Source organism: Ranitomeya variabilis, chromosome 1 (assembly GCF_051348905.1).
Source record: "Ranitomeya variabilis isolate aRanVar5 chromosome 1, aRanVar5.hap1, whole genome shotgun sequence".
Classification (NCBI taxonomy): Eukaryota; Metazoa; Chordata; class Amphibia; order Anura; family Dendrobatidae; genus Ranitomeya; species Ranitomeya variabilis.
In genome coordinates, this window is record NC_135232.1 from 124,475,607 (window position 1) to 124,493,997 (window position 18,391).

Sequence of the window (18,391 nt, forward strand, 5' to 3'; positions counted from 1 at the left end):
GTGTTAGGGGGTGTGACTATATAAAAGAAGCTGCAGCGTGCGGGAAGCAGGGCAGGAGGACTTAGTCAGGGCTCTGACCAGTGTGAAACGAGCAGGCCCTAGCCGAAAGGGCCTTAGATCCTCAACCAGAGACTGCCGACAAAGACCAGCAAAGTATACGCTGACACCGGAGACCCTGAGTGACAAAGTCCCCTGTTAGGACTTAGATACGCACGTGCTGAGATGAGAACGCTGGGTGACCTGCTGTGAACTGTATCCTGATGCACCCGCTTGCATCTGCTGAGTAACATCATACTCTGGCAGTGTTAGAGACTGTGACGCCATCTTTACTCTCTCCTGGACCCAGGACAACCATCAGGAAAACCAGGATTCACTGCTGCCAGGACCCCCGTCAGGATGACCAGGATTCACTGCCGCCACCAGGAACCAGAGTGCCATCTTCCTTAGGATGACGCCGGACCCCTTATGAGCCAAAGCTTTGGTGCTACCACTTGAATACAGGATACCAGATTCTGACCTTGTCGGACTGATAAGTGCAATATTACTGAACTTCCCCTTTAAATTGCCCGCACCTGTTTTATTCCTAGTTAAAATTTACTGCTTAAACCAGTTTAACCCCTTTTCTGCCTGCATGGAGTATCCACTGTTAAATAAATCCCCCGGTAACCCTTGCTCTGCCTCTGGTCCATTACAGCATCCCGCAACCTGCTCACAGAAACAAATAAGTTGTTCATATTTTATTGGTTCTCTTTGGTTAATAATACTGCACAAAGTTTCAATACACAATTTTCTCTTCTTCATTCATTTTCAGACCCTTGGATGTGAGATTTTTCGGTATCCGGATGCTCCTGTTTTCACTGCTCGTGCAGTGGGGAAAATAAGTATTTGATATGGAGCGGCCCCACGTTTAGGGCTATGGGGTACTTGGCACCGGGTCTATCTCTCTCTTGGTTCTGGGGATGTCACGGTGGCCCGACCCGGTCTGTGGCCCTTCTGAGGGGCGTCCAATTAAAGGTGTAGTTTGTCTGGTGTTCGTGACGCCACCTGTGGTATTCGGTCAGGGTGACCGACGCTGCTTAGGGGTCTGCTGGGGTGATGGAATGGCAGCTAGATGGTATACCTTCCCACAGGTGAAGTATGTCCCCATGGCTTCCCAAGATGTGTAGGTGGTGATAGTGGACGTTGTAAGGCGCAATGAATAACAAGGACACAAGTTTGCAGTCTCTTAAGCTTTTACTGAAGACTTCAGCGTCCACAGTCCAGAGCACAGATCACAGGGCTGGCAGAGTCCGGCCGGTCCGAAGGCACATCCAGAGCTCCCTTGTGCAGGTGGAAATCAGTAGCCTTTCTACTAGCGCCTGTGTGTTGTAGTACCTCCCTGCTGAGCACCACGGGATAGTCCTCACAACTTTCTTGGATGTTTCTGATGTTCTCTCTCTCTCTGTCCCCCAGATGGTATGGATAGGACAACCCGTATGACGGGGTAGGCCTGGAGCTATTTTATAGGGACCCTAGAGATGCCCCTCTCCCACAAATTGCCTCTGTGTCTTCATAGGTATTAAGGTCGGGCAACCAACTTGGAATTGACTGTCCTGCCAGTCTCTGAAGTAATGCGTAGAGCCTATTACTCCCTCGGTCTTCCGGCCACCGGCTACGCACCTAAGAAGGAGGCTGCCGATCTTGGGGCAGAACTCCTCCCGGTATTATCTCCTTGTGCTGTGACCTCATTTCTCACTCTCCACAATATACTTTGCTTTGTGTCCTTTCTTAGGATGCTGCCGCAATGGGTGCAGGCTCAGCTCCGTAACGCTCTGTTTCGTGCTTGGCTGCTGTCAGGATCCCACCCCTGACAGGGACCCTCTGTCTGCAGCTCGGATGTTCCTCCTTCTCCCCCTGTCTGCCTGACAGGTCCTCTCTGGGTCAAACCCAGGTAGCTTCTCTCTGACTTCCTATCCAACCCACTAGTTTTACCCGTGTGTGAGGAGTGGCCTAGTAGATAGAACCTTTGCTCCCCCTGGTGGACTGGAGTGTGAAGTGTAGTGTGTGACTGTGATACCTGGCAAGGTGAACTCTTTTAGTACCATCAGACGTAATATCACTCCCCCTGGTGGAAGAGCGACATTACTGCAACGACCAGGACTCTGGGGCGCTGCAGATACACTGATGATTTTGCAAATTTTCCCACCTACAAAGTACAGAGAGGTCTGTAATTTTCATTGTGGGTATTAATTCCTTAAATTTCCCTATAAAACATTAGACTAAGGTCAACAAATAGCTAGAAAAGAAACCACTGTGCAGATGCGCATTACTATATGTTTGCTCTAGTCTCGAAATATCCAGAATTTGCTAGTTAGTTGCGTCTCGTGGGTTCTGAAAGCATGTCTCCATTTTGTATAGGATTCAATTTAATCAATGAATCTTTAATCAATCTCATTATCAATTTCAAACACAATCTAGTGAAATATAAATGCATACATATATAACGAAACAAAGTATGTCCAAGACAAAAGATAACTGTTGGGTGTTAATTGAAACAAAATATAAAACCAGTCATTGAACAGTGGATTCCTTGATAATGGAGAGAATATCTTGGAGAAAAAGTGTTGAGCTTAACGTTATCTAACTACTGTATATAGTAGTGAAAAATGAAAACAACTGAGAACATAAATCTGAATACAAAATTTTATGTCACTTCACAATTTACTCCTCTACAATGACCTCTTCTTGCTGACAGTTTCCGTTATTTAGTCTTATATTTATTGTAATGTTTCAATGTTTTATTATTGCTTACTTTTGTCATCTGCCAATGACTGTGTGCCTGCCTGGAAGCAATGTGGAAAATTATGTTAGCTACAATTTAATGCTGTCACGCCAGTGGCGGAATTACCGCTGGTGCAGCCAGTGGAGGGCGGCATTTGCAGGCACGAATGTACGCATCCGCTATCGGGCCCCTCAGTCAGAGGGCCCAGTGCTCACTCATTACATGAAATGTTGGCAGCACATGCATTTAATATAAAGAATGATATCATACAAAAGTGACCATATTTGAAAGGTTTTATAATACAGATATCAGGCAGGTGAAGGGATAGAATATATATACTATGTAAAAACTTATGTGATTTTTCAAGCACTAGAATTATAAGGGTGGAACTGCAAAAGTTATTCTGTTAGAGATATTGGAAAATTGAAATCAATGTGCTGTATATTCAGTAAGATCTCACAAAAGGTCTAGTGGTAAAAAAGAAAGTCAACAAAAACATGGCAGCAATCAATAAAAAAGACGCATACAGTATCTGATGCTTGCAATTGTCTTTACACTAAGGAGTGCCTGCGAATGATAGAAATCACAGCTCCTTACCCAGAATCATTATAGTCAGTAAATAGCAATAGTCAAGCAGCAAACGGTCGCTTCACACAATGACCCGACTTTTCTGATGAGCAACCTCATGAAAACACAGCCCAAAAATTGTCTGACACTTGAGCTCAAGAGGTTTTCGGAAAATAAAGCCTTAATGGGAACTTTCCCAGACCAGAAACTACAAAAAACACACAAGAAAGCTAGATGGTATCACTGCCGAAGGATTTTGTGTGCGTGATATCGGGAAGCGTCGTCTAGTAGATAGACTAAAAGGAGGGCTCGGAAGTCATATGGTCACAAATGGCACAATCAATAGTGCACACAAATATAAGGAACGCATCTTATCATGCTCATTTCTCCACCATTCATTCTGAAAAGATGTCAAACCATCTTACTCAAGGCAACACGCAGCAGCCTATTGAAGTCTATGAAGATGGCGGCCTTTCCAAATCAAGTCCTATCAGTTTAATTAAACACATCTGGCCTCCAATGAAGGAGTAGAACCATCTCAAGGAGGATCACAAGGAAATGGACAGCATGGGACTTAAATATAAGGTCATGTGCACATGTAGGTTCGGGTCCCTGCGGGTTCTCCCGCAGCGGATTTGATAAATCTGCAGGGCAAAACCACTGCGGTTATCCCTGCAGATTTATCACATTTTGTCTTGCGGTTTCCGCTGCGGGTTTTGGTTTTACTATTGATGCTGCGTGGTTTTTCCCGCAGCATGTGCACAGCGGTTTGCAGTTTCCCATTGGTTTACATGTTTACTGTAAACGCAATGGAAACTGCTGCGGACCCGCAGCATCAAAATCGCTGCGGTTCCGCTGTAAAAACCGCAACGTGTGCACATAGCCTTAGTGTCTGAGCAAAGGGTCTGAATACTTATGACCATGTGATATTTCAGTTTTTCTTTTTAATACATTTGCAAAAATGTCTACATTTCTGTTTTTTTCAGTCAAGATGGGGTGCAGAGTGTACATTAATGGGAAAAAAATAACTTTTTGAATTTACCAAATGGCTGCAATGAAACAAAGAGTGAAAAATGTAAAGGGGTCTGAATACTTTCCGTACCCATTGTACAGGAGGCTGTGTGTGGGCTCATATCTGAGTAGCAGGCTGTGTGGGGGGTCCTCCTGTATATATGGGAGCTGTGTGGGGGTTCATGCCATAGAGGGCTGTATGGGGGCTCATACTGTAATTGTGAGGCTGTGTGTGGAATTATACCCTACATAGGGGGGCTGTGTGTGGTCTCATACTGTATATAATATTTGGAAGAATTAATTTCAGCCTATTGGCCCAGCGCTCCACAACAGTCATGGTCTCTCATGTTGTCATGATGCAAGAGGCTCGCGGTGCAGAAATGAACACGGGCTCCCATTGAGGATGGAAATGGACACAGTATTAGTGTAACGCAAATCAAATTCCTCCCCTACAATATTACCATAAAATGAAGCTCATGATATTAATTGAGATATTTGCTGTGAATAGAATTGTCGGTAAACATCTGGAAAGTGTAAGGCCGGCGTCACACTGGCGAGTTTTACGGACGTAAGAGCGCAGAAACTACGTCCGTAAAACTCGCATAACATACGGCACAATTATTCTCAATGGGGCTGCTCCTATCAGCCGTATATTACGGTTCAGTATTATACGGCTTTCTACGGCCGTAAAAAATCGCAGCATGCTGCGTTTGTCAGCGTACTGCACAAAAAAATCGCCAATGAAAGTCTATGGGGGCGCGAAAAATACGGATTCCACACGGACCAGCAGTGTGACTTGCGAGAAATACGCAGCGGTGTTAGTGAAAAGTCGGTAATTCAATTGCCGGCTTTTCATTTCTCCTGCACAAACCCGACAGGATATGAGACATGGTTTACATACAGTAAACCATCTCATATCCCCCTTTTTTTTGCATATTCCACACTACTAATGTTAGTAGTGTGTATGTGCAAAATTTCAGCGCTGTAGCTGCTAAAATAAAGGGTTAAATGGCGGAAAAAATTGGCGTGGGCTCCCGTGCAATTTTCTCCGCCAGAGCGGTAAAGCCAGTGACTGAGGGCAGATATTAATAGCCAGGAGAGGGTCCATGGTTATTGGCCCCCCCGTGGCTAAAAACATCTGCCCCCAGCCACCCCAGAAAAGGCACATCTGGAAGATGCGCCTATTCTGGCACTTGGCCACTCTCTTCCCACTCCCTGTAGCGGTGGGCTATGGGGTAATGAAGGGTTAATGCCACCTTGCTATTGGAAGGTGACATTAAGCCAGATTAATGATGGAGAGGCGTCAATTATGACACCTATCCATTATTAATCCAATTGTAGGAAAGGGTTAAAAAAAACACACACACACATGATTGAAAAGTATTTTAATGAAATAAACACAGCGGTTGTTGTAATAATTTATTGTTCTCTCAAATCCATTTGCAGTCCCTCGCTTGGCAAAATAATAAACGCACAAGATACATACCTTCTGATGTACTGTCAGGTCCAACGATGCAATCCATCTGAAGGGGTTAACTAATATTACAGGCAGGAGCCCTGCTATAATGCAGCTGTGCTCCGTGCTTGTAATTCCCCTGCGAATGAATGAAATGTAGGTCATTGACCTACATTTCATTCAGTCGCGGTGATGCGCCCCCTGGTGGATGTCCTCATATGACCTGGAGCGTGGGAAAAAGTTCCCAGGCTGCAGTTCATGAGAACATCCACCAGAGGGCGCCTCACCGCGAATGAATGAAATGTAGGTCAATGACCTACATTTCATTCATTCGCAGGGGAATTACAAGCACGGAACACAGCTGCATTATAGCAGGGCTCCTGCCTGTAATATTAGTTAACCCCTTCAGATGGATTGCATCGTTGGACCTGACAGTACATCAGAAGGTATGTATCTTGTGCGTTTATTATTTTGCCAAGCGAGGGACTGCAAATGGATTTGAGAGAACAATAAATTATTACAACAACCGCTGTGTTTATTTCATTAAAATACTTTTCAATCATGTGTGTGTGTGTTTTTTAACCCTTTCCTACAATTGGATTAATAATGGATAGGTGTCATAATTGACACCTCTCCATCATTAATCTGGCTTAATGTCACCTTCCAATAGCAAGGTGGCATTAACCCTTCATTACCCCATAGCCCACCGCTACAGGGAGTGGGAAGAGAGTGGCCAAGTGCCAGAATAGGCGCATCTTCCAGATGTGCCTTTTCTGGGGTGGCTGGGGGCAGATGTTTTTAGCCACGGGGGGGCCAATAACCATGGACCCTCTCTAGGCTATTAATATCTGCCCTCAGTCACTGGCTTTACCACTCTGGCGGAGAAAATTGCGCGGGAGCCCACGCCAATTTTTTCCGCCATTTAACCCTTTATTTTAGCAGCTACAGCGCTGAAATTTTGCACATACACACTACTAACATTAGTAGTGTGGAATATGCAAAAAAAAGGGGGACATGAGATGGTTTACTGTATGTAAACCACGTCTCATATCCTGTCGGGTTTGTGCAGGAGAAATGAAAAGCCGGCAATTGAATTACCGGCTGTTCACAGATATCGCGCTGATTGAAATCTAAATACAGAATATATATATATGTGTCACAATGACATATATATATATATATATATATATATATATATACTGTATATATGTTTTCCCGAACATTTGAGCACATAAATCCATTAGATGTCGGTTTTGCAAGCCTGCGCGAAAATCTCGCAGTACGGATGCCATACGGATTACATACGGAGGATGCCATGCGCAAAATACGCTGACACACCCTGACTACGGATCAATATTTTGGGAACATTTCTCCGTATTACTGCCGTAGTACGGATGTATAATACGTGGCGTATTGTCTTACGCCCAGTGTGAGGCCGGCCTAAATGTGATCTCATGCATCCGGCTGCCCCCCGAGATGATAACGGCTGATTGATGTGCGTGATAGGGGTCCAAACGACAGGATCCTCAATATAGTATAGGTCCAAAGGATAGGTCAGTCCTGGACAACCCCTTTAAGAGGTTTCCAGTAGTTTAATAAATCTATATATGGCATCAGGAAGTCTAATAAAAATAAATAAAAATAAAGCATTACTTACCTGTTACAGGCCGGTCAGTCTTTATTAATGTAACTGGAGCCATGGCTATATATCCATGTGGTTGATGCAGCCAATAATTGGCCTCAGGGATCACATATTGCATATGTTGGCATCACCATTAAACGGAAGCTGACAACATGTTTTTTTACCCCATTTGAGAGCAGCATTATATAGGACAGAGACTCTGATTCTAGTGATGTATCACTTACTTTACTGGGTGGTGCAGTATTGATTAAAAACAGTTTTCTCCACAATAGACATGTTTATTATTATTCAGTGAGGGGAATAACCTGGAAATCTGGTTGTCAGAAAAAATAAAATAGAAAGTCATGGTAGATGCGGTCTCCTCTGAATTGCAGGTTTCAATAAGTTGCATTGGTTTTTTTTGCCCCCCACCTCCTTCTTATTCCCATTATTGAGTAACAGAAAAAACAGACACACTGGCGCTCACCACACTTGAGGACGATAGGATGGTGACAAGGAGAATGGGTGGTCGGTTGGGCACCCCTAGCTGCTGGGATCACTAAACAGGATCTGTGCCTATCCTGGGATAAAAATATAATATACAGAAAATTGCCACAAAAGGACGGAGTGATGCCGCGCTTAGGGGTTAAATGTTTTGTAATGATAGACGGCAGGTAGCCGGTGTCCAGGTCCTGGTAAATGCCTGGAATGTAGCTGTAGGTGAATACCTAACTCAAGGCGTAGATAGATGCTGGAAAAGTTATCTAGAACATGTATACATATAAATGCACAATTGCTGCGTTGCAGGAGGGTGCTTACCCTATGTGTAGATGCGCTGATCGTCCCGCTGCAGACCCAAAAGAGTTGTCCGATCCGGTCACCACTGCTTGTTGTTGCGGTGTCGGTGTGGAACAGAAGGGGAGAGCGGGAGGAAGTGTAGCAGCTGACGCGATACCTGGGAGCCCCGGCCGAAGGTGTCCCTGGTAAGCGCGAGGAGAGAGATGGCTACTAGCGCCGGCTCACGAGTGCCTGAACTGTGACGTCACAAAAGGTACGGAGCGGCGTTGGGGCCAAAAGGGAATGACTAAACCAACGCGTTTCGAAGGTGCTCGGCCTTCTTCATCAGGGTGATGGTTACCAGGGACGCCTTCGGCCGGGGCTCCCAGGTATCGCGTCAGCTGCTACACTTCCTCCCGCTCTCCCCTTCTGTTCCACGCCGACACCGCAACAACAAGCAGCGGTGACCGGATCGGACAACTCTTTTGGGTCTGCAGCGGGACGATCAGCGCATCTACACATAGGGTAAGCACCCTCCTGCAACGCAGCAATTGTGCATTTATATGTATACATGTTCTAGATAACTTTTCCAGCATCTATCTACGCCTTGAGTTAGGTATACACCTACAGCTACATCCCAGGCATTTACCAGGACCTGGACACCGGCTACCTGCCGTCTATCATTACAAAACATTTAACCCCTAAGCGCGGCATCACTCCGTCCTTTTTTGGCAATTTTCTGTATATTATTCCCATTATTATTTTTTTCTGCCCTCCTTTCTTCTTTACATTCCTCTAGTGCACACCTAATTATTTGCTTCATGTAAGAGCTTATATTAACACTGCATTTAATGTTTAAAGAAAACTTAATATTAACAGCCATCAACTTTTTAATTGTTATTATTGAACGTAATTGGAATGTTCTGTTTTTATATCAATGCTGTTAAACCTCAATAAAATATTTAAAGTGAAAAGAATACAGTTTTCTCTGTTGCAGATCTACTAGATCTATGAGTGGTGAGCTCTGTATAACCCTGTCCTTGGTTGCTTTCTGCATACACTGTGCATAAGCATAATGCTGCCATTCAGTGGTGGAGGTGGGGTAGGACTACCCTAACAGCAGGCCAAGTATTCCTCTAGTATCAACCTTCTGAAGATTAAATAATGATTTTATAAAAACTACACTAAGCACCACAGTAAGTGATACATCACAGGAATCAGGGTATCTGCCCCTACATTATACTGCTCTCAGGTTAGGTAGCAAAAACCTGGTGACAGATTCCATGTAAGGACAATAATTTGCTGCAACAGCCTTGTGGATGTACACAAAATAGTTGCTCCAGCAAAGCGAACCAAGTTTGTAGAACAACCAAATCATCAGAGCTGAATTCAGAAGTTAAGTCAGTTATTTTTTTTATTTTATAACTTATCCTGCCATTAAAATAATGTCACAAATGGTCTCTGTTCTTTTAAACAACTAGATTTCATTTGATAGGTAATATATTAAATATGAAATCTTCAAATCGCTCTAATTAAAAATGTCCTTGTTTTGCACCCAAAAAACTGAATCGAAAGTGACAGCCACTAGGTGTCTCCCTTCTGTCTTACTTGTTGTCCACTGCCTGTTGTTAGGTGTAATCCTTCTCTCAGCAGAGTAACTGAGATAGATTATAGGACAGGGAGCAGGATTGTGACTCTCTGCTCCTGCTCTCCTGTCTGGCAAACTGCATACGGGATACGAAAGAAAGTCAGACTTCTAGTTTAGTGCAGGCAAGCCATTGTACAAGGGCAAGCACAAAGCATGCTAGTAAGTGAAAAAAGGACTGCCCATTAAAAAAAGAGTAGCTGGCACGTTACAGAATATATGAGCATTGAAAAGCAAAATTCTAATAAAATCAGGTTTAACTGAAAAATAAATTCGCTAAAATGCAGTAAAAAAGTTACAAAACTGATGATAGTAATTATATTTGATCAGCATAAAATTATTCCATTGGAAAGATTAAGAGTTGAAAGGTCGCCTTACTGTGCTGACAGTGGATTCCATTAAAGCCACGAGGACATTTGCAGACATATCCAATAAATGTATCTCCGCGGTATGCTTCACTGATTTCACAGAATCCACCATTATGGCAGGGGTTTGGATGGCAAGGATCTAAAAAAAAAAAAACAGATGAAAAGGTTACAAGAAATCCAGGTTGATAAATGCATTTTTAAGACTTTTGGGAAAAATCTTTATATCAACATTGTAAATCAGAGTTGTAAACTATTTATTTGCCCCAATGAAATTCAATCACAAAAATAAAAAAAATAATAAAAACTTATATATTGGCTGAAAGTATTTATACGTGTAATTAATCCAAGCATGCCAAATGTGCTAATGATTTTTTTTTATTATCATCATCTGCCAGTTATATATTTGCTAGCTTTTGATTTTTTTTACAAGCTTATACATTTTAGATAATCTAAAGATAATCTGTCAGTAGCTTTTTACTATTTGATCTGACAGCACCACAAGGTAGGGACAGAGACCCTGATTCCAGCGATGTATCACTTGGTTTACTGGGTGCAGCAGTTATGATAGTCACAGTTCTCTCTTCAGCAGATCTAGCAGAGCTCAGTTGTTGAGGTGTGTATAACTCCGTCCACATCACAGTTTTCTGTGTATATTGTATAGTGACAGAGAGCTGCTGATCAGTGCTGGGGGCATGACCGGACTAGGAGGCACGATACCAGTTGTACTATAATAATAATAATCTCCTGCTAATAATACTCTGCTTATATTAAAACAGCAAAACACAGCCTAGTAAGGGACAGATCCCTATAATCAGGGTTTCTACTCCTTCATTGTGGTGCTCTCAGATTACATAGCAAACCAGCTAACAGATTCACTTTAACATTCTCAAGACCCATTTTTTTTATGGTATCTTGGTCTTGCTTTTTAGCTCTCTTTACTGATTCTGCTCTTCTTTTGGCTTTCTTGGGCCAGTTAAGAGCCTATACACCAGGATAACTTTAAGCTTATGGGTCACAATTAGTGTTGAGCGATACCTTCCGATATGCAAAGGTATCAGATTGGATTGGCCGATACCCAAAAAGTATCGGATATCGCCGATACCGATACCCGATACCAATGCATATCAATGGGACACAAAATATCGGAATGGTTCCCAGGGTCTGAAGGAGAGGAAACTCTCCTTCAGGCCCTGGGATCCATATTCATGTATAAAATAAAGAATAAAAATAAAAAATATTGATATACTCACCCCTCTGACGGCCCCGGCTCTCACCCGTCCAAGCGTCTGCCTCCGTTCCCTAAGAATGCAGAGTGAAGGACCTTCGATGACGTCGCGGCTTGTGATTGGTCGCGTGACCGCTCATGTGACCGCTCATGCGACCAATCACAAGCCGCGACGTCATCGCAGGCCCTACACTCACTCATTCTTAGGAACGGAGGCTGCCGGTTACATCGCTAAGGTCCAGGGTCCGCCGGAGGGGTGAGTATATCAATATTTTTTATTTTTATTATTTATTTTTTACATGAATATGGATCCCAGGGCCTGAAGGAGAGTCTCCTCTCCTCCAGACCCTGGGAACCATATGCGCACCGCACACTTCCGATTCCGATTTCCGATATCGCAAAAATATCGGAACTCGGTATCGGAATTCTGATACAGCAAATATCGGCCGATACCCGATACTTGCAGTATCGGAATGCTCAACACTAGTCACAATGCAAAATTTGTAACAGGATTTTGTTATGGGACAGAAGATGATGTCCATAGTGACTAATTACCTCCATACCCTCTAAGGCCGGCGTCACACTGGCGAGTTTTACGGACGTAAGAGCGCAGAAACTACGTCCGTAAAACTCGCATTAGATACGGCACAATTATTCTCAATGGGGCTGCTCCTATCAGCCGTATATTACGGTTCAGTATTATACGGCTTTCTACGGCCGTACAAAATCTCAGCATGCTGCGTTTGTCAGCGTATTGCGCAAATAATACGCCAATGAAAGTCTATGAGGGCGAGAAAAATACGGATTCCACACGGACCAGCAGTGTGACTTGCGAGAAATACGCAGCGGTGTTAGTGAAAAGTCGGTAATTCAATTGCCGGCTTTTTCCTTCTCCTTCACAAACCCGACATGATATGAGACATGGTTTACATACAGTAAACCATCTCATATCCCCATTTTTTTTTCATATTCCACACTACTAATGTTAGTAGTGTGTATGTGCAAAATTTGTGCACTGTAGCTGCTAAAATAAAGGGTTAAATGGCGGAAAAAATTGGCGTGGGCTCCCGCGCAATTTTCTCCGCCAGAGTGGTAAAGCCAGTGACTGAGGGCAGATATTAATAGCCAGGAGAGGGTCCATGGTTATTGGCCCCCCCGTGGCTAAAAACATCTGCCCCCAGCCACCCCAGAAAAGGCACATCTGGAAGATGCGCCTATTCTGGCACTTGGCCACTCTCTTCCCACTCCCTGTAGCGGTGGGCTATGGGGTAATGAAGGGTTAATGCCACCTTGCTATTGGAAGGTGACATTAAGCCAGATTAATAATGGAGAGGCGTCAATTATGACACCTATCCATTATTAATCCAATTGTAGGAAAGGGTTAAAAAACACACACACACATGATTAAAAAGGATTTTAATGAAATAAACACAGCGGTTGTTGTAATAATTTATTGTTCTCGCAATCCATCAGGAACACCCTCGCTTGGCAAAATAATAAACGCACAAGATACATACCTTCTGATGTCAGATCACGTCCAACGAGGTAATCCATCTGAAGGGGTTAACTAATATTACAGGCACGAGCTGCGATAAACCACTCGCTGGTGCCTGTAATCCCCGGGTGCTGAAAGGAAAGCAGGATCTGTACTTACATTGAGTCACGGTGAGGCGCCCTCTGGTGGATGTTCTCATGAACTGCAGCCTGGGAACTTTTTCCCACGCTCCAGGTCATATGAGGACATCCACCAGGGGGCGCATCACCGCGTCTGAAGGAAATGTAGGTCATTGACCTACATTTCCTTCATTCGCTGGGGATTACAGGCACGGAGCACAGCTGCATTTAGCAGGGCTCCTGCCTGTAATATTAGTTAACCCCTTCAGATGGATTACTTCGTGGGACGAGACGGTTCACCAGAAGGTATGTATCTTGTGCGTTTATTATTTTTCCAAGCGAGGGTGTTCCTGATGGATTGAGAGAACAATAAATTATTACAACAACCGCTGTGTATATTTCATTAAACTACTTTTAAATCATGTGTGTGTGTGTTTTTTAACCCTTTCCAACAATTGGATTAATAATGGATAGGTGTCATAATTGACGCCTCTCCATTATTAATCTGGCTTAATGTCACCTTCCAATAGCAAGGTGGCATTAACCCTTCATTACCCCATATCCCACCGCTACAGGGCGTGGGAAGAGAGTGGCCAAGTGCCAGAATAGGCGCATCTTCCAGATGTGCCTTTTCTGGGGTGGCTGGGGTCAGATGTTTTTAGCCACGGGGGGGCCAATAACCATGGACCCTCTCCTGGCTGTTAATATCTGCCCTCAGTCACTGGCTTTACCATTCTGGCGGAGAAAATTGCGCGGGAGCCCACGCCAATTTTTTCCGCAATTTAACCCTTTATTTCAGCAGCTACGGCGCTGAAATTTTGCACATACACACTACTAACATTAGTAGTATGGAATATGCAAAAAAAATGGGGATATGAGATGGTTTACTGTATGTAAACCATGTCTCATATCCTGTCGGGTTTGTGCAGGAGAAATGAGAAGCCGGCAATTGAATTACCGGCTTTTAACACATATCGCGCTGAATGAAATCTAAATACAGAATATATATATATGTGTCTCAATGACATATATATATATATATATATATATATACTGTATATATGTTTTCCCGAACATTTGAGCACATAAATCCATTAGATGTCGGTTTTGCAAGCCTGCGCGAAAATCTCGCAGTACGGATGCCATACGGATTACATACGGAGGATGCCATGCGCAAAATACGCTGACACACCCTGACTACGGATCAATATTTTGGGAACATTTCTCCGTATTACGGCCGTAGTACGGACGTATAATACGTGGCGTATTGTCTTACGCCCAGTGTGAGGCCGGCCTAAAGCTGTAGGCCACTGAGATCAAAGTTGATAAAAAACTTTCTATAAATCTCTAACAACTGATATATATTTTTTATGACATGCTCAAAGCACTATAACACTTTACTCCACAATATCTAAGACATAGACCAAGATAGGTCTCACTGTAAAGCAATCCTGAATTCTGTAATTTTAAAGTGGCATAAAAACATGTGCAAACAACAAAGATCAACCTAAAATTAAATGATATAGGAGCAATGGAAATGATTGTACATAAAAAAATATAAATATACCGCACATAAATATTATATTAAAAACAGAATTTTCACTTTTAGAAAATCTCACTAATCTTTCATTAAAAGTCAAAATTATCTTAATTATAATAAACAGTAAAAAGTTAATACTAGTGAAAAAAACACAAACAGTAAAGCGAAAAGAAAATTGCAATAGAACTAAACACTGGCATTGTTCTCCATTGTAATATGCTTTTCAGCTGTCATCCAAGCTATTGAAGTATTTCCTTGGGCTTCATGTATGTATAGTTTATTTTTAGTTTCATAAGGTACCGTATATTGTGCACTGGCTAAAATATCATGTAAAGTGGATTAAAATAAATCATAATGTCGACTGAACAGACTATACAATAGTGACGCTCATTATGTACTTCAGTAGGGTTTCTCAATGGGGTAAGGAGAGCTTAGGAATGAAAAAATGCATCAGTTTATTCTATATAGAGTTACCACTAATGCCGGCTTATTGTTCCTGCCCATTAGGTTATCATTATGAACGGCTCCAACAGGCGACTCCATCTAACAGTACATAGATGTGAGCTGAAGAGCTTGTGGGGAGCATATTACATGGTGACGGCAATGGCCAAACGTAATGTTCTAGGTAAAATAAGTGGGATATATATATACTTCTTTTTTCACTTTAGAGCCACTTCCTCTTGAATTTCTTAATTACTCTGTAATATTGCTAATACAGCTCACTGGCTTCCGGGTTAAAGGGGTTGTCCACTACTAGAGCACCACCTTCTTAAACTAAATGTTCGGCCCTGATAAAATAATAAAGCATATACTCGCTTCCCGCCCTGGAACTCTCCCTGAGGCTCTCGTGTGGTGTTGTGACACGTGACGCTGGCGCCTTAATAATGCTGGCATCACTATCTCCCCCTTTGGACAAACAGAACATGAAGATGAAGCCAGGGATCAGCTGCAGCCCGACCTTCCTCTTCATGTTCAGTTTGACCAAAGGCGGTGACCGTGAAGCCAGTGCTGATTGGGTGCTGGGCATCATGTGTCATTCCACCGCATCACAGCTACAGGACAGCAAGTGGCGACACAACCCGGAGCGGAGCCGGCACAGGAGGTGAGTATAGGCTTTATTATTGTATTGGGGCTGAACATTTAGTTTAAGAACGAGTTGTCCTAGTAGTGCACAAGTGGACAACCCCTTTAAATTTATTAATATTGGAAGGAGGAGAAGAGGAGAAGTAAAGTTAAAGAAGCACAAAGACAAAACACCGGGTTTTGTCTTAGTGCTTACTAGAATCCAGCTTAAGACTGTTGGTTTCTATTTAGCTGGATTCACAGATATATGCCAGTGTGTAATACAGAAAGAAAGGAGAGCTGGAATCCCTCATGTCTCTATGTTGAGTAGATGGGAAATTTCATAACTGCTAGTCCCTACCCACAAGCTCAGTGGCAACTGAAAAATAAAGATGGGACCTGCAAAAGAGAAAACTGAACAATGCAGAATACTAGTCATATAATTGTCAGAAATAGTTTTATTCCAAATGTACACACACAGGACATCTAATTCTAAAAATCACCTGAAATTACAGATATACACATTAATATAATGCTCATCATCTTAATGTTATCAATCATTTTGTTTTTAAAAGGTAGGAAATATGATTATAAGTAGCAGCTTTGCTTGCATATATTGTAATCCTCCATGACTGTAATGTAGGGATATCTTAATTAATGCATTTAGGGGCCACATCAATCAAATTTGTCACAGAGGTCCCATTGGTGGGTGTCAGGTAGCCAGGGCTTGGGATATTGGTATTCCATAATGTCAAAACAACCTCTGAGTACTGAAAAGACATGATTGTGAATATTGCTCAGCCTGACTTTTCTGATGTGTTCCTGAGACAAAACGTCTAAACTGTCGAAGACAAATCATTCAGATACACAATGTCATGTTCAATGTCCCATAAGTCTTCATTAAAAATCCGACCTAAGCCGGTTATGACTTTCAGTGCTGTGGTTGTCTCGAGGTATACCTCCTGCTTGGAGGTAAATGGGATCAGAATTGCATTACCTTCAATTCAATGTTACATCCACAGAAGCAGAATCCAAAAGTGTGTGCAGCTCAAATGAAACAGAATTCCCATTGGTTGACTTTAGATACCCTTTCCAAGCTAGAGGGCAGCCTGAAAGAAAGTGTTTTCTATACTGTCAAACCTATTTATTCTGATGGACTTTTAGCCTTATTTGACCCAATATTGGTTGTTCTGCACTGAACAACATTGGGATCAGAGTAAACTGGGGTCAGGAGATAATCATGGTGTCTGATAAAATGGTAAACCCAAGAGGTAATTGTTAAGCTCTAATTTCATTTGATTAAGGGTACAGTCAGTGTGCCTTATAAATGGGAGCGAAACCAGAATGCAGTGCATGGACTCCCTGATGGCTCTCCTGAACTGAGCGTGACAGCTGCAAAGAAACACATGAAGCTGTCATGCTCAGGGCTGGAGTGCTGCCAGCCACTTCATGACCAGCATTCCAATCTCGCTCCAATATATACGGGCACTCAACATCACCTTAGAGTATGTTCCCATGGTCAGTAAATGCTGTGCATTGGACGCTGCGTACATCCGCAGCGTCCAACCTGCAGCATCAAAATGTTACAGCATAGTGGATGGAATTTTAAGAAATCCCATGTCCACTCTGTGTGCACCAGCAAATCCGGGGTTTCACTGCGGAGACGGACATGCGGCTCATCTTTCCAGACAGCAGCATGTCTATTTATCTTGTGGAGACACTCATTTAGAGGATCGTTTAGATAAGGTCAGTATACTAAACATCTGTATGCTATTCATATGCAAATCTGGGATCATATGAACGGCCCACTGACCATTACAAGCCAATGTGGTAGATCACTTGAATAATATTATAGAAGGACCATTTGTCTGTTCGTAGAACAATGGCGGCATGCTCTACTCTGATCCATATTTCGGATCAGACTTGTATGTTTTAAGTCAATGGGTAAGCAAGAAATGGACCGGTTACCAACCAAATGCCATGCCTTTTTCATGGATACATTATCCATTACAATTGTTGACATAGGAAACTGTACTTGGCCTTTTATTATCTATTACATTGATCATGTAAATACCAGATGCCATACGAATGTACAAAATGGTCATATTGATGTAAAGAATGGACATACAAATTGCATGCCGATGACAATATGGATGGAAAATCATCTGTTTTTATCAATGAAAAAAAGAATGACTTTTCATACACTCGACTGAACATAGTCTAAAGGTAGAGGTGACAGCTGCGTAGAAACACATTATGCCATACTCAGGTTGGGGAAGCCGATGGCCAGTCTGAGCATTGCAATGTGATCCTTGTCTGAATTATACAGCTGTTTGACTCTTCTTTAAGACATAACCCTCATAGCAACAGATTATTAGGTTGATATAATAAGATGTGGACATTTTTATTGGGCACTAAACTGGATTAAGAGCAGTATTAAAGAGTTTATCCGGTCTCGGGGAAAAACAAAAGTAAAAGGAGGGAAGGGAATTATCACACTTACAGCCCAACCCAAGCAACAGTCACAAATAACTCCTCCAAACTCCTTCTTGTATAAACACCTCTCCTCCAAGCCATGCAGCAAAAGCTACCTCTGAAGATATGTTTCAATCAGGACCCAGATTATAAAGGGAATATGAGAGGCTAACTGAGCTCAGCTGAGAGCTCAGACTTCCAGGGGTCCCAGCATGGCTGATTAACCCCTGTTCTGCCAAAATAAATAGACACTATTTAAAAAGAAGGCA

The 18,391-nt window shown here is 42.7% G+C and overlaps 1 protein-coding gene across 1 annotated transcript in view; it reads right to left on the reverse strand.

Annotated features, from left to right (window-relative positions):
* Positions 1 to 18,391, reverse strand: part of EDIL3 (EGF like and discoidin domains 3) — a 956,986-nt gene that overhangs the window by 492,810 nt on the left and 445,785 nt on the right. The window contains exon 3 of the mRNA XM_077288684.1: positions 10,217 to 10,345. Within this exon, the coding sequence (XP_077144799.1) occupies positions 10,217 to 10,345 (129 nt within the window). The remainder of the gene's footprint in view (positions 1 to 10,216; positions 10,346 to 18,391) is intronic.